Below are 24,291 nucleotides of genomic sequence, written 5' to 3'. Positions count from 1 at the left end.
GAAAATATCAGTTTAGTTTCCTAAATCCCCACAAAACTTAAATTGCAGGTAACTAAACTAGCATTCCTACCAGTAGCATCATTCCTACAATGACCACTAATCACCACCATCACCACCACACCACTATGGCTATTACTGTATGTTCTTGTGTGATTAGCAACTCCAAATTCAGGTGATGGATGCATACGGCTTTGCTATACCATCAGAACTGACTCACCAATGACTGTGTCATAGGACATAATTGAAAGTCAGTGAGTAAAGAACTACACAACCGTGTCCTCAACACTTTACAGAGAAATCAAAGCTCGGAGGTTGTATATTTTATAGTCCAGCTATCTGTCCTCACAGGCCAGTTTAGTCTCTTCAAAATGAAAAGAAAGTTTACTTCCCAACCTTATTTTCAGACAAAAGAGAAAAATACAAACTAGAGGATAAGTGAGATTTAATTTACTGAAATGACAGGGAGAAGGGAGACAACACAGTTTAATTGTACAACTTTACCCTGAAATTAGATGGGGGTGGAAATGTGCTGTTTCTTTCCTGCTCCTGAAATTTCAACAGAATTTAAGAAACACAGGGGAAGAAAGTTTATTTCAGTTTCACAGTGCACCCAAAACTTGCTGCAATAACCTCTAAATCTAGTAGATCAATAATGCATGTTATAGTTAGCTGCTTAATTATTCATCTTGAATGTACCAAATAGGGTTTTAAAACAAATTCCAGATGTGAAAAGAGCTAGGCAATGTAATCAAAACTAAAAGTCATTTTCCCCAATGTTATCTTTTCCCCCAGAACATCATAAAAATCTCTAATTCTCAAAATTAGGAAGACATTTTGATAAAAACTTTACATATATATTTAAAATTATGTATTCTATGGACTGTTACAAATGCTAAATAAAATGCTCTAATATCAAAAGGTCACAAAAGTGGTAGAATAAGAACAGTAACCAAAGATATGCAATAAGAAGTAAAAAGGAAAAAAAAAAAGAATGTTAAATGGGGACAAATAAAAATAGAAGACTAATTAAAGGTTGCTGTATGGGTTGCAAAGGTTGTTTTATTATCCAAGAGTGTGAGTGGGAGCTGAATGCCATTCAACAAGCATGTACTGCCTGGTCTAGGGGACACCTCTTCAGACTTTGTTCAAAAGCACCTCATGGGCCAGCAGCAAGCCTGATCAGGAATAACATATTGGAAAAACTAAACATTTTTTAAATGAAAATGCACAACGACTCCAATTTCCTTCCCCCACAAAATAGCCAAGAATAAACAAAACCAAAGATAGGGATCTAACTGTGAGTTTTGCAATGAACCCCCCCCCCCCCCCCGCAACCCTTTTAGGCTAAATTATGAATGCCCACTAACCAACTATCTATGTAACAGCCAGAAGGCCTTCAGTCCACAGCTCTGGAATGTGCCTTCACGTTGCCACAAGGACAAACTCAGCCAGGCCAGACACACGCACAGAATCTGAGTGTGCAAGTTTCCAGGGCCAGCAACCAGGTTTCCCAGGCTTTTTTCATCTCGTGACTTCAGCACTTTTTGACCAGCAGTCCAACAGCCTTCCCTCAGACAAACCTAGTTTAGTTGACATTCATTGATGATTTCACTAATTGTTAAAATTAATTGTATCTCTTGGAGCAAAAAAATGAGTTAGGTAACTTTCTAAGGTAAATGTATTTTCTGGCCCCTTACCAGGACAGTGTAAAATTAGAAACAAACAAACAAAAAAATGTGCACCTCTTAATTCCCCATTGCCATCAGTCCCTAGGATCCTGGGTCCCAGTCTCCCTGGGTACCACGGAAGGAATCAGGATGCAGAGCACGGCTACTGCCTCCTCGATCTCTGTGACCTGGGCTCTGGTAGACTTCTTTGCGTGCTTGCTTGAGGATCGAATGAGATAACAAATATGTTTGCAAATGACCCACAGCATCTTGTCACTAGATATACAGACATACTAATTTTATAGGATCAAGTTTCTATTATAACCCCTCACTCTTACTTAAGGGTAAGAAAATGAGAAACACTGTTTTGTTTTAGTTTGATTTGGCTTGACTTTTAAAATGGATTGCAGTGCATTGTAGAGCCTGCACAGAAAAAATTTCTATAAAAGACATTATTGATATATTTGGAAAAATCTGAAAAAAGTCTATAGATTAAATTATAGAATTGTATCTATTTATATTTCATTTTGAAATCTGTAATGGATTAATGTAAATGAATATCCATGTTCTTAGAAAAGACACACTGAAATCCTGAAGATAAAGGGGCATGGTGTCTGTAGCTTATTTTCAAATACTTCAGGAAAAAATTATATAAATAGAAAGACCTACAGAGAGAGAGAGAAAGAAAGAGAGAGAATATGCAAATAGCAAAATGTTAACAACTGGGGAATGGGGCTATAGGGTATACGATAGTTCACTGTATTATTCTTGCAACTTTTCTTAAGCTTGAAATTAGATTCAAAATAAGTATAAAATGTTAATTGAAAAATGATTCATCAAATGGGACTGCCGATTGGTGTGGGAAGTGCTGTCTGCACAAGAATGGCTCTTCTGGTACTTCACTTTGGAGTCCACACTCTACTTTCCCCTCCCCCGCCTAGCCTGCTCCGGGTGCAGGAATGGCTGTGCTGAATTATGCAGACAGTGCTATAATTATGTCCTCTTCTCTTTCATCTTCCTTGCACTACTCCAAGGGAGCATGTGTAGGGTGAGCTAATGATTTGCTGCGTATCTCCGATGAGTACTATATTATTTGCATCATAATATTTTCATTTCTTCCCCCTGCACATAATGCCACGTTGACAGCAAGGTCAGTTAAGTTACTATAAGGGATTTTTAATGAAAACAATTATAAATTAAAAATAACTGTGTTTAAAGCATTTAACAGTCACTAGGGTCAAGTGATTACAGCAGTTACAAGACCCATGGGACGTGTTCACACCAAAACAAAGTGAATAAATTACCTCAGCTGGCACATGTAATCACTAAGTGACCACAGGGGTCAGGCAGAGTGGAACCCTGAAGACTTTCACGCAAAACCAATAATGAAAATTTATCAGTCAAAAGGTGGTGCTCGTGGTGGGGAGAGGGGGGGCACATCAAGAATTAGTGAGTCGAGCCATAGACTGGAAGCAGAATGGACTCCCCATGCAGCTTGAAGAGCCAGGAAAATGACACTCAAAAAGCCAGGGGACCACTGGGGGAAAAATTCCAGGAAACAATATGCAGATAGGCTGGGAGGATGTGGGAGAGCTCAAATGGAAGTGATCTATTCCATATTGGCAAGATAAATGCCAAACCAAGGGCTACTTGCCTATAAGAATAACTGTCCTTATCCAGAAACCTGTGGTGGGGTGTGGACATGCATTTGGAGGTCTACAATACAAGACAATGAAGGGTGTGATGTTAACAATAAAATATCACCTCTAACAATTACAAGGTACTTGACAGCTGAGGATGCCCCTCAAATGTCACTCCTCTCAGCTCTGTGACTATTTCTCTTTGTTGTAGAGAAGAAGCAACTGAAGATCAGGGAAGCAAACACATTTTGTTGATCAAAATACAACCAGGAAGTGAAGAAAACCAGACATTTATTGACGAGCCCTCTGGGAGTGTCATCTCAGGAGATTCATCATCAAAGGAGACTAGAAACCCTAAACCAGTGATGGCGAACCTATGACTCGCGTGTCAGCACTGACACATGTAGCCATTTCTGATGACACGCGGCCGCCTCAGCGGCCGCATGCCGAAGATGAAACATTTATGTTATTTAAACTACAATTATCGCGAAATAATGTTTTTTCCTCAAAGGGACACACTACCCGAGTTATGCTCAGTTTTTTGGCGATGTTTGAAACACCGAGCTCAAAAGGTTGCCCATCACTGCCCTAAACTAATGTGTGCTAATGGTATGAACTTAGTATGGAGGGGAGAAAGGGATGAAGTCCAATTAGGGAGGCAGGGCCAGTTTCCTAACAGATATAACCTTTGATGTAGGCTTTAAAGAATAAACAAAAGTTCACAGAAGAAAGGGAACAAGATTGGCAGGCAGTTGGTGGGATCAACAGGATCGAAGATGTAGAGTGCGTTCTACACACATAGCACTCTGTTTGTGACCTCATTGACAACATGGAGGCCCACCCATTCTCATGGAGAGACCCATTCCGTGATCTCGTGGAGCTTGCTTTCATTCATCTATCCCTTCACTCAATGCATGTTCTAAGCTGCTCCTATGAGTCAGGCACTGTTATAGGTTTAGAGGATATATATCTCATGGAGCTTGCATTCAATGGAGGAAGACCAACAATAAGTAAGAAGACACACAAGTAGAAAACATAAGATCTCATCAAAGAGGTGGGATTTCAGCAGAGACCAACAATAGGAAATGTCTGGGTTAATGATCATGTGGATCAGAAAGGGAATGAGGAGAATGAATTCAGCATTGTGATATATTGATTTTGAGGCATCTATCATCTATGGTAAAATACTTAGTCTCCAATTAGATGCAAATGTGTGTGTGTGTGTGTGTGTGTGTGTGTGTGTGTGTGTGTGTGTGTGTAGAGATTAAGATTAAATCAGTACTCCATTCCATAAATCAAACCTTGAAGAATGAGAATAATCTCCCAGGTTTTGACATGCAGAATTAACATAGAAATGGCATCACACCCAGGCAGAAGACAAAGCCCCTACTCCTGGGCCCTCCACTAACAAATCTGTGTGAAATTGGCTAAGACACTGAAACTCTGTGAATTCTAGTTGCCTAATTTATAAAACAGGGAGACAATACTGACAAGCCAAGGCTGGATGCTAAGGGCAGTAACGCCGCTCTCTTGTTCCCTTCTATATTCTCCGTGGAGGAAGACTGACAAGACACTGAGATCGTATGCAAATAACCTTTTGAGGATGAAGCCCATTCATGCCCTGGCATGCAAGCATCCTGATCTAGGATTTAGGATCACATATTTTGAGGGCTTTAATTTTCCCTCTTGGGCCAGCAGGTTTAGAAAATGTGGGGACTTTTAGTTTCCAAAGAGCTCCTTTTCCTTTATTTATTTTTAATAGTGACAAAATCGTCATGTAGTAAAATTCAAAAATATTTTGCCCTTTTCAGGAATGTGTGTACCTGGCTTTTTCTGCTAAGCTGATGAAGCAATGGTTATATGTGTCTCGCCCATGCCTGTTTCTGTAGGCGAAGGAGATACATCAGCAAAGGAGAAAGCAGGAAGTTTTAGAACTGAATTGTGGAAGAGTAGGGACAACATCCAGGGACATTAGCTCTTGTCCACAGCATGATCCCAGTCTGTCCTCCCACCTTTCTGGATCCCCATCCATCCATCAGCAAGACAGAGATAATGCTGTCTGCCCATATCGACTTCCCCGCACCATTATAAGCGTTAATGATCTAATATACTCCAAAGTACTTTGAGTCCTTTGGAGAAAGATGCCATATGAATTAGAGGCATTATAATTAATGTAATTTAAGAAAATGGCTGGCCATAACAAAGAGGATTAGATTCACATGGATCACAGATGACCTAGCCTCATGTCCTCGGGTCACTAACAATCCTTTCTAATAAAACAAAGTCCAGTCTTACTGATTTGAGCATATTCAACTATTCTGTATTTATGTTCTTCTTTTTGAAGTACTTTACATAATTCTACATTAAACTTGAACTATACTTTAAAATTAATTTTGTTCTTATTGGGGGAAAAGTACTTACCTATGAATTGGACCATGAAGTAATTCACTTTAGGATAAAAGATTCTTTAACGTAAAGAAAGTCAAGTAGATAATAAGCATGAACCTGTTATTTGGATTAAACAAATATACGACAGACAAGAAAGCGGGATGTTTGTATCCTCATGATAGGATATGCAGGCAACTCATAGATACTTTTGGAAATTCTAGAATCTCATACTAAGAAAAAAAAGACCCTAAATAATTGCTTGACATAGAAAAAGAAGCTTTCACATAAATTATAATTTGAGGATGGTAATAGGGGAAATCAAATTATGAATCACAAACTGAAAAGTCTAGCATGTCAGACACAGTTTTTGTGAGCAAGTTAATGATTAAGAAACTCCTTTGACATTAAACTCCAGAAAATGAGAGTGAGGGAATCCTAGGCTGCAAGGAACTCTGGTCGGTTCTCCTCTGCAAGTCACGGGGTGTCATCTTATTCAAGCTTCATACCTTTGCCTCTTTATTAGCTATGCCTATTCAGTAGCTATAAACATTCCAGCGAAGCTCCCCTGCTCAAATCACTTCTGAAGCGCCTTTTCTGGGAACTGTATTGCAGTTGCCGTTAGTTTACATCATTTTTTTTTTTTTATTGGAGATCGTCCATCTCCACTTGCCCACTTCACAAGCTCCAGTCCCTACTAGTTTTGTGCTACTGCAAAAATCAGTAGCCTTAAATGTGCAGACCATGCCTGGAAAGCATGAGGTGTCAGAGTTGGAAAAGTCAGCTGCAATCTGCCTGCAGCCTGGCGCTGGTGCAGGAGCTGGTGCGCAGAGGTGACTTCCAGAGGAGGAGGTGACACAGAGGGAGGAGGGGGAGAGTCAGGTTCAAGATGGGGCAGAAGGGAGATGACAGGAGACTGAAATAGGGATGGGAAAGTGGAGGCCTGGCCCCTCTGGTGTGGTTGAGAAGTTAATTAGAACCTAAAAACATGTATGTATGTTGGGGTCTGGGATGCTTGGTAAGGAGATGGTGCCACGTTTCTGGTGGCCAGGCAGGGCCACATGGCTCACCATTTTCTCTGCTCCACATGCCTTGGGTCACTGGGGCACAAAAGACTGCAAGGCCACTCTCCCTAAAGTCCTGCCCTCCCAGGGAGTAAGAAAAACTCACCAACAGGGCAGGAAGGAGGAGTCATGGCACTGACACACTCGGATGATGTAATTTAGCAGCAGGTAACATTACTGACCATTCACTACCTGTAAACACTGGGTACATGTGCATTCACACACGACACCATAGGAAACACACCCATTGCTAACAATAATCTGTGACTTGTAGGAGATACTGGTGATCTTAATTTTTTTTTCTGTGCTGCTATTATCACAAAGAATATGTAAGATTTCACAATTAGAAAAAGAGTTTGTAGTCATTTTTAAAAAGCCCTTACAAGGTTAAGGTTTTCTGCCACTGAGGTTATTAAAAAAAATATATGACACAATCTCTTAAATACTGCTGAGGCTATTATGCGGAATCTTTAGAGGGAAATTTGACAATACATAATAAAAGGGTATGTGTGTTTTTAAAGTATGTATAATTTGTAGCAACAATTCTAATTATAGGAAGATATCCTACAACTATAATTAAAGATGTTTGCAAAGAGAGAGCAAGAAAGGTGTTCATCATACCAGTGTAGGTAACAATAAAAGAATGAAAACACCTTAGGTCTCCAGTAATAAGGAGAGCTAAATAAATTAGACTACACCCATACAACAGAATGCTATGCTGACACAGAGCATGACATGCTACATTTTTTAAAGTTTCAGGATAACATGAAAGAGGTGAAGGGATTAAAAACTAAAATTGGAAGCTACAAAATAGCCACAGGGATGTAAAGTACAGCATAGGGAATATAATCAATATTTAATATTGGCACTATGTATGGTGCCAGGTGAATACTGGAAATATCAGAGGGAAAACTTTGTCAAATCTAACCACTACACTGTATAGAAACAAATCTATATATATATAAAGAGCCAGGGTTGTAACATCCACAACAACCAAAGACTCGACTGAACGCCAGGCTGCGTGCACAGCAGGTGAGCAGACTGAACTGCTGACCTCTGAGAGAGAGAGAGAGAGAGAGAGAGAGAGAGAGAGAGAGAGAGAGAGAGACACGGGGCTGATCAGCAGCAGCAGAGGCTGCTGGAAAGGCCGGAGAGAGAAGCAGGGTGATTGGGCCTAAACCGCAGTCGGACATCCCCTGAGGGGTCCCAGATTGGAGAGGGTGCAGGCTGGGCTGAGGAACCCTCCTCCGTGCAAGAATTTGCACCGGGCCTCTAGTACAGAATAATGTTGAGTGTAAACTGTAATAGAAAAATAAAATCTAAATCTCTGTTTTTAAAAAAAGAAAGTTGTTTGGAAAAATAAAGTAGTAAAAAAATTTCAAAATAGTAATTAAGCAAAAAAAAAATCCTTAAAGCATGAAGATTGCCATTATTAAGGATATTCAACATAGAAATAGAAAATAGAAACATTTCTCAAATGCTATACACCAAACAGTAATTATTCTGAAAAAGAGGATTACAGATGAATGCATATTTTCTGCTTTGCACATGTCAAATACTGAAAATTTTATAATGTATATGTATCTTATTTATATTGAAAGTATTCTATGGGGGGAAAAGTCTTACTTATTGATGTAGCCATACTTATTGATGTAGAAAGTTGTTTATAATATAGTGTTAAGATGAACAGACTATGACATGGTTTTACTGTAATCTCTCTATTTGGTAAAAATATGTGTTGTGTGTATGCATACGTATTAATAGAAAACAGTCTATAAAGAACCACACTAAATGTTAACAGTGGTTATCGCTGGCCACGGGTGATTTTGTTTTCTTCTTCCACGTATCTCTATTTACTAGGTCTGTGGGTCGGCAAACTGCAGCTCGCAAGCCACATGCAGCTCTTTGGCCCCTTGAGTGTGGCTCTTCCACAAAATACCACGGCCTGGGCAAGTCTATTTTGAAGAAGTGGTGTTAAGAGAAGTTTAAGTTTAAAAAATTTGGCTCTTAAAAGAAATTTCAATCGTTGTACTGTTGATATTTGGCTCTGTTGACTAATGAGTTTGCTGACTACTGTACTAGGTTATCAGGAATGAGCATATGTTACACGTAATCTAAGAGTAAAATAAATAGCTCAGGCTGTGAAAGCTTCTCCGAAAGCCCAGCTCCAAAACTCTGGGCCAACAGCACAATCACCGAAAGGAACACAGTCTCCCAATATGACTGTTGTGAAAGGGACAAAGTTGACTTGTATGTCTAGGATCGGGGATGTGCGTTGCAGTCACACTCCATTACAATCATGTCTAATACAATGCTTCTACAGATATGAATAATCCCTTTCTTGAGATTTTCCTTGGAAGCATTTTCCTTTTTTAAATATATTTTTATTGATTTCAGAGAGGAAAGGATAAGGGAGAGAGAGATAGAAACATCAATGATGAGACAAAAATCATTGATTGGCTGCCTTCTGCATGCCTCCTACTGGAGATTGAGCCCGAAACTCTGGCATGTGCCCTTGACCGGAATTGAGCCCGGGACCCTTTAGCTCACTAAGCCAAACCAGCTAGGGCTGGAAGCATGTTCTTTCTTTCTTTCAGGCCTACAGAAACTGAAGTTCAGAGCTATGTAATGACAACCAAGACCAAAGAAAAGACATAATTAAAAGTTCATGGCCTTGGATTTGACTGACTAGATTGTTATATATAAAATTTCAGCTGAAGGAAGAGGCCACCCAAGAACGCTGCCTTTCTAATTATAATACTGGAAACAAAACAACCACAACAACAAATCCTTTTTAAGTATTCCTGCACAGGTATAAAGAAATGACGAACAATAGCCAACTGGCTGTTATACTCTGAGGAGAAAAGGAAAAGTAAGTGAAGAGAAGGGAAAGGTAGAGAAAGGAAAAGAAAGGAGGATAAGACAGTATACCTCCATTAAGAATTGCATACTTTTAATGTTTGAGCCAAAAGGCAAAGCAGAAAAAAATTATTGTACCTTTAGGTTCATTCATTCACTCAGAGATTCAACAACCATTGGTGTTCCCCACTATATCCCAGGCCCTTTATTCAGAACTGGGGGTACAAAGAGCAATGGTTAGGAGACAGACAAGTAGACAATCACATAGCAACTATGAGAAGGGCTGGCTGCACACACGCCTGACCAATGGGTTAAGGGAAGCAACCAGCTCTGAAGGACCTTCAGGCAGAAAGGATGAATGGGTTCTCCTAAAGGGAGGGTCATTCCAGGAAGAAGGAACAGAGTCCACAAAGGGAAAGCGTGTGAAAGGGCACAGGCATTTGGGGAATGGGAAGAAATTTGGGGGCAAATAAAAGTGGAAATAAGAAGACGGATGTGCAATCAAATAAGATTTCCTAAGGCTCATTTGTGCAGCGTCCATGGGCAGATGAGCAATATTGAAGACAGAGGCTGTGCCACAAAACACCTCTAGCATGACATTAACCCAGCTTAGACCCTGAGTGTGCCTATATGTGTTAAAGGATGCTGTTAGAACAACCTTTTTACCCAGGGGATGGTCCCTTCAGTAGGGATCCCAGGCCCCTGACTGAGAATAAAGAAAGACAGAAGAACACAATTGGGAAGTGGAGTCTGGTGGACCCAAGTTCAAATCTGGAGGTCACCTCCTAGTTGGGTAACCTGAGGTAAGTTAACTTCACCAAGGTTCAGTTTCCTCATAAGTAAAAAATTAGAAGCTAATACTTACTAAACAAGTTAGTGTGAGGACTGCATGAAATGACACATGTGATTGACGGGTGACGAGGGATCCAATATTTAGACCCCACCACCCAGACAAAACATGATAGTCCAATCCCTCCCCATCCAAGCTGGACTCTAGTCCAACTTGGCCAGGGCAATTCATTTAATGTCTCCTGCCTCGGTTTCCCCTTCTATTGAATTTGGAGGTGGGACCTCCAAGTCTCTTACAGTCCTAACATTCTGTCCAGTTAGTGTAATTGTTCAGAGGGAGGCTTCTTTCCAACCTCTATTCTTATACATTTTGGTGCCCCCTCTTCCACTCTAAATCTTATAAAATTCATGGTGCCAGAACCTTCTAGTGTCTGCCTTTTGGATTTTTTGACACTGGCTCTGTTGTCTCCCTCCACAGGATTTGCTGAAAGATGTCCACAGGCCAAGGGCTGTGTTAAGAATGATACAAGCTTTATCACAAAGTCTATACAAATGAGGACATCAAGGCTCAGAATATTAAGCAATTTAGCAAGGGTGTGGAATTTAATGCTGGCTCTTCCCAGCTGCTCCTGATCATTATATGTTACACCACCTTTCCATCCTCTTAGCTGTATCTAGTTTGAGTTCTATCTTCTTATGGCCCTGTGATGTGCTAGCTTAGCCCATAAATTACTTTGTATTAATAACATTATGTGCTACACCTGCCAGATGACATATGTCCATATTAACCAGGACCCATCATCTCTGAACCAACAGGGAACTCATGATGGGATTTTCAGGCCTTGCAGCTGGTAGGTCAGGGTGAGATTCTAGGCACGCAGGACTTTAATACATCTCTCAAATAACAGAACATGATCGAACAGCTACTCCACTTCCACCTGAACCTACCAGAAGCTACGGCATTTTAGTTCAAGCCTAAGATCTACGAGCCTCCCAGCTGCCATAAGTGTACTCATATCATAGACAGGTAAAGGAAGAGGGCTCATGCTTTGGGGTAAGACAACTTCAGGTTTACTAATCGAGTGCACTTCAGTGGATTTTTTAGCTCCTCTGAGCTACCTATCCTCTACATGATTTTGGGTAAGGTAACCCAACTGAGCTTCAGGTTCCTCATCTATAAAATTGGGATAACATTCACAACCTTAGAGGGATGCTGTAGGGATAGAGGAGTGCCTGGCCTGTAGAAGAAACAGATGAGCCTATTGGGAGAATAAAGGAGCTTAGGGATGGTCAGGTTGTTTCCAAAATCAGGATAGACTAGACTAGAGTAGAAAGACAGAAATCAGTTAAAGATTCATTAGACTCTAAGTAGCTGCCAGATCTGAGGACTCATGCTGGTTCAGAGTTGGATACCCTATTATGGCATAAGCCCTAACTGATCTGATCCTTGATTCCACACTGCCAGGCCGCCTGGCAGCTGTTGCTGGAAGTATTTTTTTCAGGTAGAGAGGTTCCCAATTGAGCCAATGGGTAGAGTGTAATCACACACCAACTCCCTCAGAGCACCATGAAGTTGCTGGGGTAACCGCACTATTCTGGGCCTTCCCTGTGGGATCTCAACTCCTCTATTCATCTCCCAGCGGGGTCCCTTCCTTTGGCCTTACATTCTGCACCCCCAGCTAAGACCTCGCCCTCCTGCCACAGAAGATCAGAGAGGAAATGGGAAGAGAAGGAACTGACCAGGCCCGTGGATCTCTGCATTTTATTTCCTTATCATTTTATTTTCTTAGTTACGGCACATTTCCATTTATGAAGTACTTTCCCTTATAAAACATCTCACTGTTTACTTCCAACCTACTAAATAATTCCTCTGACCTATTCTTGTTTTTACCCTTTAAGTATCTGTTGATGGTTCATGCACCACATTCCCCATTCAGTTATTAATGGCCCACAAAAACTTACTAGCAGCAATCATTTACTGATTAATCTGCACAACAATCCAGAAAGACAGGTAGTATTAATCCTTAGTTCTGCACAGGGAAACCAAGGGGAAAAGAGAGGTTAACTCCATTGGTCAAGGTCAGTGGCTAAACAAGATTATAACCAGGATCTATCTTGTCTTATATTTCGGTGAACACTTCCCACTGTGTTATTCCCTTTCTTCACAAATCAATGTTGTCAATGCAGCCAGATCATTTCTGTGTTGAGTTTCAGTTGTCACAGATCAGCTTAAAAATGTCAAAAATTCAACCCAAAATAATTTTGCCTGCTAGTAGCTCATAAATAAAAGTTGCTAAAATGAAGAGATGATAGTACTTGAAGGCAAATTTTACAGGGGCAAAAGAGAAGTGAAAAGATGTGGATTATAGACCCAGCTTCTGCCACAAGGAGACGCTGAGAAAAGTCCCTTAACTTCTCTACACCTCTGATTCAGCTATAAAAAAGTATATTATACTGAATGACAATCAAGGTATGTGACTGTTTTAAAGGAGATAACTGAATACCTATGAAACCAGCACACAAAAAAGCTCCAATATCCAATGCTGCCAAGACTGTGGTAAAATTGGTATATTCATTCAGTTAATAAAGTGCACAGCTACAACCCCCATGGAAAGCAAGATGCCAACAGACAACAAGAACCAGAGAGATTTTTAGATCCTTGACTTAGTAATTTAACTCATACTGTATTTTAGCTTAAGAAATAAGTCAATGGAAGCAAAAAGACATATACAAACCAAATGCACATTTCAGTGCTTGCTAGCAGAGGAAAAACTGTTATCAATTGCAATGTTCATTTTAGAGGGATGTTTTACAAAATAAAAGCATAGAATCATATGCATGTCATGTTGCTATTACAAAAGATAAATATGAAAATTAGGCAAAATCATTTAAAAGCTTACAAATACTATTAAATGAAAATAACCAAAAGTAAAAGAACAGATATGTACTCTGATGTCAACCATATAAAATGTGGATTGATGTCTAAGAGCACAGAAAAACTCAAGAGTTATGTTATTAGTTATACTTATTAATTTTTTAATGTTTTAACTATTTTTAATGAATATTTTTCATTAACATATACATTTGCTCAATTATTTAAAAATTTCTCTGACCCTGCTTTAAAATTTCGACCTGAATTTCTGCGTAGTTTTTGTCGGCTGACATATTTATTCCTGACATCATTTTTCCAGAGTGATGTTTTTCTTTCTACTCTATAATTCTTTACTATCTTTAGATATTTTAAAATCTCAGAATCCTTGCATTTCTTCCCTGCACCTAAATGGATTCTTACAAAGATCTGTCATCTAATCTAGCTATGAATAGCCAACCTCATGATTGTAATGTTAATATTTGGCAATGCCTAACCCAGGAGTCAAGATGCTTCCGATAACCCTGACCGGTGGGGGCCTCTACAGTAACCATAAAGTTGCCATTGCACTTTTCACAGTGCAGAGGGAGGTTTCATATTCCAGGTTTTTGGAGTTGTACAGCAGGACATTTTATATTTTCAGGGGTCTTAGATACCCCTCTGGTTCTCTTAGGAAAGCTGCTCTCAGCCCTTGCTGGTTTGGCTCAGCGGATAGAGCGTCGGCCTGCAGACTGAAGGGTCCCAGGTTCGATTCCAGCCAAGGGCACATGCCTGGGTTGCCGGCTCGATCCCCATTAGGGGGTGTGCAGGAGGCAGCCGATCAATGATTCTCTCTCATCATTGATGTTTCTATATCTCTATCCCTCTCCCTTCCTCTCTAAAATCAATAAAAATATATTATGGGGAAAAAAAAGAAAGAAAGCTGCTCTCAGCTACACTGTGCTAGGACCTTCCCTTCATAGACATTTACACGCTCCTTCTCTCCTTAGAAACATTCTCTTGCTAGTAGGTCATTTGTACATCTTTGCTCATAATATCTGGGAAAGATTGCAGAGCCAATGAATTAAAATATGATTCTAGGTCTCTTGTGTGCCAATGAATGCCCTCATTAAAACAGAATGAGTAGATGAGATCGGTTTCAAAGCTTTCCATCCCTCTGCCCCAGAGCCGCCGAGGCCAGGCTCTGAAAGGATGCACAGTAAAATTAAATATCTAAAAATTCATCTTTAATTAACAGAATTGGATTAAAGCTAGACACCACGGCATATCATACGAGAAATGGCTGAGCTGGCTTCCAAGTGCTCTAATTCAATTAGGACACAGTGAGTGACACTCGGACGGGAAAGGTTAATTGGGGGCGCCAGAACGCAATCATTCCTTACCTAACCAGTCATTAAACTTCTTAACCTCTGAGGGCAGTCCCAGCTCGGTGAAATCGCCTGTGTGGAGAAGGATGTCCCCATAAGGCATCTGGATACCATCTGTTCTGGAGTGTGTGTCTGAGATGCAGACAAACCGCGTGTGGCCCGCTGGTTTTGGAGTGTCATATGGGATGGGGTCGACCCTAAAGTAGACATAACAGATCCCGTAACAGTTAAATATATTAGAACCCTTGTAATTGTCATCACACATACATACCGACTGTTATCCGTGAACGTACCCAGACAAACTGATGTAAAGGCAGAAGGGACCATTGTAACGAGGGGACACTTTTGAGTGCAAAGGAGATAGCATCACCCATCTACAATCCCAATGAGCAAATTTAAAAAGTCTTACTTACCTGGTTTGAAAATTAAAAAGAATATCTTACAGGCAGAGGTGGAATTAACCCAGGAAACTGATAGAGTGATTAATGGTGAAGGTTAGGGATACTGAACCCCAACTGGGGAAGCAAAATTATGCTATTTTGTCTCTCATCATGCTCCAATTGATCCCACTACTCATTAGGAAATGAATAACTAATTTATTCCTTCTTAAACATGCATAAGTCAGGCAATGAACTAATTTACGAAGAACACGGCACGTGCTTTGCCAACTGAGATGTGGAGAGACATACTAGATAGTACTAATATTTAATATCCTTTCCAGAACCATTTGTATTTTCAAGAATCTTAGGATCTTCTTGTGTTTGCTAAGAGATTCTCAAATCAAATTGTGGGGAGGGAAGGTGATGCCAAAATAACAGAGCTTTTAAAAAACACACAACATTCACTGGATGTTCAAAAACTTTGTCAGCTCCTTCTTTACCACAATGAATTATCTGCAGCCCCAGTAACACCTGAGGCTGCTTGGAATGCCTTGGGCAGAGATTCCATTCAGTACAAAGAATAAGCCTTTTAATGAGTGTCTATAGATACACATAAGCATTAATATATGTATAGTTTTAGAGACCTAAGCACTGTGAAATTACACCAGGGCATAAGAATCAAAAGGCAAAATGATCAACCCGAAGCAAAGAAAATGAAACAGAACATTCTCATTTAATTGAGTGTAACAAAGTGTGCTAAATAAACTTGGTAAAGAAATGCAAATCTGGCTCTTCAAGCATACAGTTTTAATTATTTAAGGGGCTGGTAGCAGAGTTAAGGATGCTTTAACTATATTAACTCTACGCTGACAGCTTCCCTTAATTTCTCTGTAGGAATGCACACTTATTTTGGATCATGGGTGAAGAGAAGCAGTTATAACTGTAAAGACAAGGTCACGAGAGAAGCAAACATGCAAAGCAGAGATTACCGTGCGAAACGTTAAGGACCAATATTTCATATCACAGCTCTACCCTTGACAGTTAACATGCGGCAGAGAACACACGGAAAATCAACATAAGAATCCCTATACATCTTACTCTGCGGGTTTGGTTTAATTTTTCTTTCATTTTCCCACTTTTTCAAAAGAAAGAACCCATTTTAACAATGCAATTGGAGTGAGGGGAATAAAGACATCCGTATACATCCTCATTGGTCTTGCATTTCTTTCACAGTTTACCTTTTAATTTTATTTTATCTTTGACAGAGAAGAAGGAAAGTCAGAAAGAAGAAAGAGCTTGAAGAAGACAGAAAGAAGGAAGGAGACAGGGAAGGACAGTGAACTGGTTAACACAGGGGATCTAACTGGAAACCCAAAGGAAAGTTTACTTTCTGCAAAAAAAACCAACCCACGATTAGATGTTCCCACCCACATCCGAATGAAAATTAAATAAATTAACCACTGGACTTTAAACACATGAATAAATTCAATATTATGTATGTCTTTATTTCCCAGTTCCCCTCAGTAACTCAGATAAGCTACGGGCACAAGTAGTGCATCAAAATCCTTTAGGAGCCCATCCGAATTCATCAAAGGGATGTCACAGTCATCATTTTGAATGGGTTACACAGAAGGTAGCACAGATACAACCCTTCGCTGTGAACAGGCCCCTGTTCTATGAATCTACTCAATTTAAAGAAGCAAATCATCATGTGGTACCTAATTTGTTTCCCAGCTTAGCTCTATATTGAGCAATAACTTTCCAAGATTATAGGAACACCAATTACTGAATAGCTGTAACCTCCTTCCCCACGCTACCACCTCCTCCAGAGAAACTAGTAACTATCCAACAGATTGAACATGAAATAAAGGCCAAGGAATAGAAAAAAAAAAAAAAAGGAGGCAGAAAATAGGGAGAAATGTCTTGTTATTGTTGAACGGAAATAAAATGAGTCAGAAGTACACAGAAACAGTGGCAGAGAAGGCTCACCCATCACCACCACCAACTTGATGTCATCAAAGAGAAACAATTTGTAGGCACTTGGGAGAGATATGGAGGATTGATCTAGGTAGCGGATTGGGGGAGGGGGAGGCCTAAAGACGCAAATATGGAATTGACATACATGCCCTGACCCAGAAACACTGATGTCCTTTGTTACCCACAAGACTAAGTACAAGAAGACAAGACAGTGCAACCTGTCAGAGCCATGCTGCAGGATAACATGACAAATGTCACCCGGGGGGTCATAGAAAGGAAGACATTTCCACCCAAAGACATTCAGAGCTGCAAATAGGACATCTAGTACAGTAGACAAGTTGCAGTGAATATAATTAAAGTCGAGACAACCCTAAGGAAGCTACTATTTCCAAGTTGGGCATTTAGTAAACACTTTGGAAAGTCCAGACAGACAAACATTTTCACTGTAAAAGCGTGTGTAAGGGGGACCCTGATGGCCATTGCAACGTTTACCTATTCACGTTGTGTGAGACCCTCCTGCCACATTTTCCCTCCTAGTTAACATCTTTACTGCTTACTGTTTATGCTGCAGACTTCTCAAATGACCTAACATTTCCCCCAAGGCACCATGTCAAATATCCCAGCAAGTGAGTCTCTTACCAAGGCAATCTAACCCCTAGAGCCAGATTCAAATATCAGAATGAGATTTGCACGTACATCTGAGTACACCCAGGGGAAAACAAGATGACATGGGAAGATGAGAAGAAAACACGGCTTCCTAAAATCCCAGAGCTGGACAAAACCTTAAGGGGGCATTGGGTTCAATGCTTTATACAAAGCTTGAACACCTTCCCCCCTCCCTACTTAACTGCCATAAATTTTCTTTCCAAGGTTTCCAGAGAAGGGGAGGTCCTGGGCCCTCTCCCCTCCCCCAGGGCAGCCCATTCTGGTTTTTGATAGCTCTGCTTGCTAGAAACTTTTGGATCCAGAGTCTGCACCTCTGAGAAAGCTGAGCACGGTCCAAAGAGACTTGGCCTGGAGCCTGAGGACTGAGTAACAACTTTGGCTGCGTTACTCACTTTGGACAAGTTATTTCATTCTTTTGGTCTTCATTTTTTTTTCTCATTTGTAGCATGGGAATAATAATGCCTAACCTGCTAAATTGCTATGGGGATATAAATTGCCAAGCACTGGGTCTGGCACACAGCATGTGCTCAGAAAGGAGAGGTGCGGAATGATGTAAGGGTAGAGCACGTTCAGCTACACGGCCAGACTGTGTGGCTCTGAATCCCACTCCATATTTATCCACCGTGTGACACCAAGCAAGGTGCTTAACTCCTATGCCTTGGTTTCCTTGTCAATAAAATGGGTATAAAAATAGTACCTTATGCCATAAGACTGCTGTGAGGATGAAGAGGGATAACGTATTCAGAACATGCAGAACAGTGTCTGACACACAGCAGACACTCAATAAATGTTAAGGCTTTTTTTCACTAGTTAGTAGTATTTTTACAACTATTAATAGTAGTATCCTTTAGTTTCTCTGACCTCTGTTTCTTCTGTAACAAGGAGATAATAACAGCTACCACACAGACTTTGTGAAAATAAAAAGTCACATATACACCACCTAGCACAGTTCAGGGCACAAAAACCACAGCAAACTCACACATTTATTTCCTACTGTCACTTCCTTCTTAACCCTACGTCTGAAATGACAGAGAATAAGAATTCAGCCCCTTTTCCATTTGACAGTCCTTCAAATATTGGAGGACACGTATGATAATCCCCTGACAGCTTCTCTACTCCAGCTGAGGAGCCACAATTTCTTCAGCATCCCTTGTGTGATGGGATTTCATGTGTCCTCAGAATCCTGGTGATGTCCCAGGTGCAATGCGATTGGTCGGAAGCCCTTCCTCTGCAGGGTCAGAATTCCCACGGGCCATGGGAATTGCTGGACCAGTGAGCTGTTTCTCAAAGACAAATGCTGGTACAGGCGACGGAGGGCCGACAGTGCCGGACACATGGGTGGACTTTCCTAGAGGCCTGAGCTATCATCTTAAACCATTTTCTAATCAAGTCTCTAGGCTTTGTGCCAAGCCGCAAGTCTTCCTCTTGAAACTCGATGGTCAAATGTTTACATATCTCACTTCATATTCAAATAAATAATCCATTCTCATTTATTCAGTCTTGGCACATTAGACTTTTTTTACCCATAAAAAAAAATAATATGACAGTATTATTGCTTCCACTATGGAATCCTCTCCTGGCCATATGTGTTATTTTTTTCCAATAACAAATTCATACAGCCTTGCAAGTTCCATTGCTAGAGCTTCAGAAGAGCTGTTATCATGTGGTTTGTTATGACGTGGGTTTCTTTTTTAAGGCTATGTGTGCAGTAAAAGCCTCGTGTACACAATTAGCCTAATAATTCAGTGTCAGAATAGAACATAACCCTTACAAAGCATTTTAAAGTGATCTGAATGTATTTACCATCCCCCTTGAAAATCTTGATGTTGTTGCGTACGCACTCCACTACCTTATCTCTAAAGAGTTTTCCAATGTGACATTAAAGCTTTCATTTTTACTCAGAAAACTAGACGGCATGAAAAGCTAAAATTATTCGTGATGTTACACCACCCATCCTATATATACTGTTAGGACAAGGATATGCAAAACCCACCAGCAAAACAATGAATAAACAAATGCTAAGCTTAAATTAGTAGTAGAATCACAGAATTTTTGGATTGGAAGGGACCTTAGAGATGATCTAATCCTGTGTTTCATGTCTTTAAATTCCCTGTTCATGGTTTTTGCCCTACTCATGTATACGATTATTTAAATTTTATTGTGTCTTACAGTTTTTGCACAATTTTTTTTTAGTTTTACCCTAAGTAATGGCATCATGAAGTCATGAGTTGGATATGTGCTGGCTGGATTTTTCAATCACACATTAAAATAAATTGTAACTATTAAAATTCTGTTTAAGGTTTGTCCACTCTACGGAACCAGAACTCAGGTTTTTCTAACTTCCACTTCCCTTCCTCCCCACCCCCACCCCCCACTTAATTTTGGGAGCTGAAAATATGCCTGCACTTGGAGAATGAAAATGATACAAATTAAAAAATGCCAGCAAACCAATGGCCTAAACTCCTGTAGTCATTAATATCTACAGAGACTGCTCAAAATGAATGGAATTCACTGTAAAAAAACCCCACAAACCCTCTAAGTTTTAGTGGTCTGGGAACTGACCCCTCAAAGTTGAAAAGAGTCTCTTAAAACCTCCACTGAGGGAGTGAGCAACATTGAACTTGATTTTTAGAATACTGATAAAGATAAAAAGTATTCGTGCTTAAGGATGTCAAGGCTGATGTGGAGACTGTGTTCCCAAACACAGGTGTCTTCAGAGAACTACTTTAGTTAACAGAAAAGCCCTCATTAAAAACAGCCCAGCATGTGGAATCCAGGGCTTCCGGCACTCTCACCACACTGGTCGGCGATTAGCTATGTGACCCTGAGCAAGTCACTTCCCCTCCTCTAGCCTGTTCCTCAAGTGTGAAAAGAGGGACAGAACCAAATGATCCCCAACTGGTGAGCTGCATGGTTTCTATGACACCATTAACTTGTACAAGACTTCAGGAACAACCCAGTCTCCTTCGTAGCTGAAAACATGTTCTTTCCCTTGCAGTTTTATTTTGTGTTCCAGACAATCTATAATAATAAAAGAGCAATATGCTAATTAGACCAGATGACCTTCCGGATGAAGCTGGGGTTGCAAGGGCCTCAGTGGGCGGGGGCAAGGCAGAGGAGGCGGGCGGCGGCGGGGGCCAGAGCCCCTTGCACGAATTTCGTGCACCAGGCCTCTAGTGCAAAGATAAATGCAGTCCAGATCTATCGGATTATAATCAAAATTAGCAAGGCTACATTTAAAAAGATGTGGAACTGCAATTTAGGACTACAGACAGAACGTCCAGGTATATCTAGTGTAAAAGAGAACAAAGGAACCAGAATTGCAGTTTCCACAATAAAACCAAAATGAAATCATACGTGATTTAACTAGTTGCTTCAGAAACAGGGCTGCTCTCTTTTTCCTAAAACTAAGAGCTGGTGAACTTCTCCTAGCTTGGACCTCATGTTGCGGAAGAGAAATGGTGCTGAGCCGCATAAATATATTCACATTTGTACCAAGGACACCGCTTTCCTTTAACCGCTGAACTGCTGTATCAACACTGTTCTATCACCAACTAATTACAGCTAACAAAACCCACTGCACGGAGTGCGTCTCGTCTATTTTTTCCTAGTACAAAAGTACAGTGCTGACATTCAATGAATATTAAGTGGCAACAATTTAATTCTTTGAGCGCTGCATATAATATGAATTCACAGTCCTTGTACTAGTTCCATTTGAGGTGTTTTGGTGTCCGTCAAGCTAGCTACTGTGCGAGCCACAGAAGCCTCTCAGATGGCATACTGTTGGGGCGTAAGTATCCCACTGGATGGAGGTGTACTGTCCAGGGTTAAATGTTTCCACGCCTTTAACCTAGCAACCAAGTCAGTGGGCTTACCTATCTGAGGGCTGGCCTTGCATTTGAGAAAAGAAGCCGTGTGACACTGTACTGCATGTGTCATTGCATACTGTCAATCAGTCAGTCAACAACCATTTCTTAAGCACCTACTTGTGTGCCAGGCGCCACAGTAGGCTATGGGACGATAAAGAAGCAACAAGGGTGGATCCTTCTGAGATTCTGCAGTTCATTTATCAATTCGTTATTGCACAAATGCTTATTAGTTTTCTGCTCAGTCTTTTAATCATTTCACAAGCACTTACTAAGAACCTTCTATGGACCAAAGGTTGTGCTAGGTGCTAGGGAGACAGCTATAACCAAGGCAGAGATGTCTCTGGGATAGGTAAACAGGTGACTTATGAAACAACATGCAAAGTGTTATAATAAAGGATGTGTGAGGTGCTTGGGGAAAAGGAGAAATGCCTGGCGTTGCTTTGAGAGCTGGGAAAAACGGGGGATATTACCATGGGCAAGAACACAAGGTAGTGTGTCAATGCCTGGGACAAAGGATCTTAGGCTCAGAAAGGAGAGGCATGAGAGTGGCCTGAAGCTGGAACTGGAATTGGGATTTAAATAAGCACTGGGCTTAGAAAAATCAAGCGGCAGAGAAGAGCTGATAAGGCAGCAGCAGCGGGGTGGGGCGCGGAGGGACGAGCTTAGCACATTTAGGGACTTGTGAGTAAGGAGGCATGGCTGGGGCAGAGTCTCTGTGACAGTGAGCAGTGGAAGGTTTGAAAAGCTGTGGGATTGGGGCCAGACCACAGAAAGCCAGACTGTGGGACCTCAACCAGCCCCGGAGGCTGTGAAAAACATCCTTCTCCTCCTCCATCATCCACGGAAAGGTACAGGGTAGGGAGGGAGTCACAAAGAAAACTGGCTTTTAAGAAAAGCACTGTGGCCTCGTGCAGGGTGTGAGGGTGGTAGGGGTGGGGTGGGAGGGCATGACAGGAAAGGAGGCTGGCTGGAAATTAACTACAAAACTCTAGACTTACGATGATAAAGCCAAGCCCAGTCAAAATGAAAACAGGAAGGAAAGGACATGAAGAAAGGCAGTAGGAACCTGATGATGGTATGATAAACAGAAACTATCATGAGTATGACCGTAAATGAGGGTTGGAGAAGTAGTCCAAAATGAATGACAACATCCTTCACCATTAGTTCTCCTGGAGCTCCATCCTGTCCCCATTTTTATCATTGATCTGGTGCTATGACTGAATGTTAGTCTCTTCCTCTAAAATTCCTATGTTGAAGCCCAAATCCCCAATGTGACAGTATCTGGAGGTGGAGTCTTTGGGGGATAATTAGGTCATGAGGGTGGAACCCTTAGAAATGGGATTAGTGGCCTCATAAAAGAGGCACAAGAAAGGTGATCTCTGCCTCTCTCTGTCTCGGCCATCTGAGGACAGAGCAGGAAGGTGGCAATCTAACAAGCGAAGACGGGGGTCAGCAGACTAGCCCTTAGGCAAAAGAGGCCCAATGCATGTTTTTAGGAAGAAAGATTAGAAAGAAAACACAACACATTCACCTAAATATTGTCTATGTCTACTTTTGAGCTACATCAGCAGAGTTTCAGAGTTGTGACAGACTCCATCCATACAGCCTACAAAGCCTAAAATATTTGCTATCTGGACCTTAATTGGGAAAAGTTTGTACACGCCTGATTTTGTCATTCGATAAACATTTGTTAAGCAACAATATATGTTAGTCACTTTGTTACTAATAAGCATACCTGATAATTAGCAGCATCTACTATGTGCAATGGGCTTTTCCTGTTTTATTACATTTAATCTTCTCAAGATCTTAGTATAGGGTGTGTGTGTGTGTGTGTGTGTGTGTATGTGTTTTCTGTATTCTTCAAATTTTGCTTGAAGTTACCTAATAAGTTTGGGACTTTGGCTATGGAGCCCGACTAAACCATGATTTTCAACCTTTTGCTATGCAATTGTGTTTCTCAGAAGATTGGGGGAAATGTTAAGATTTTGGAACAAGCATCCTTTTAATAGAAGGCTGAACCCTCTGGGCATTATCTGGTCCCATAGGGACATAGATTTTTATCCTTTGGGCTAGGTTTTCAACTTTGTAACTAACTGGTAGGTAAGTGAAAGCAATGGGAATAACTCTTATCTATAGATGCAAGTGAATTCTGCCCAGTGGCAGTTCAGTTGACTCCCTCCCCTCCTGGTCTGCATCCATTTGTAAATTCATTTCAACATCCTTTTATTCCAGATGAATTTGAGGTTTTGATTCCCTCATTTATTAATGAGTTAAATAAAATTTTTGAAGAGTAGATTTTATATCTGTCTGAGAGTCAGGATTCTTAAGAATTCTTCTTTTGCAGAAGTTACCAAGATGACTTGTTTACCATAGTGAACATCCCATTTTTGCTTGGGAAGGCATCATCATACCAAAGTGTAAACAATGTGACCATAAACAACATATACCTACATAGGTATGGGAGTAGGGAGAGTAGAAGAGAACAAAGTGATTAAGGGTCATGTCAGGGGTTCATTTATGTCACCTCCAGCATCAACAAAACCTGGTTTTGGACCACAGCTCTACCTCTGCCTAGCTTTGAGAACCTGGACAAATTACTAAACTTCTCTAAGGCTCAGTTTTCTTACCTGTAAACTGGGGATGATAACAGCAGTTGCCCCATAAAGTTGATACAAAGATTAAATAACTATTGCTTGGAGCTATTTAAACAACTGGTTCACATTAAGTGCTAAATAAGGGTTAGCCATCATTATTAAGAT

At 40.7% G+C, this 24,291-nt stretch overlaps 1 protein-coding gene across 5 annotated transcripts in view; it reads right to left on the bottom strand.

The window, feature by feature from the left end:
• Nucleotides 1–24,291, bottom strand: part of MPPED2 (metallophosphoesterase domain containing 2) — a 173,155-nt gene that overhangs the window by 103,203 nt on the left and 45,661 nt on the right. For 2 of the 5 annotated variants that reach the window (XM_079787843.1, XM_079787842.1), the window contains exon 3: nt 14,656–14,837. The exons of 2 other annotated variants lie outside the window; for them this stretch is intronic. In XM_079787843.1, coding sequence (XP_079643969.1) covers nt 14,656–14,837 — 182 coding nt within the window. Of the gene's footprint in view, nt 1–14,655; nt 14,838–24,291 lie in introns of those variants that run through there. One more of the 5 variants, XM_079787844.1, reaches the window with a different exon arrangement.

The sequence above is a fragment of the Cnephaeus nilssonii genome, assembly GCF_951640355.1.
Source record: "Cnephaeus nilssonii genome assembly, chromosome: 13".
NCBI lineage: Eukaryota > Metazoa > Chordata > Mammalia > Chiroptera > Vespertilionidae > Cnephaeus > Cnephaeus nilssonii.
The sequence above is the reverse complement of the archived record's forward strand: the minus strand, read 5'-3'. Positions and strand labels throughout refer to the sequence as shown.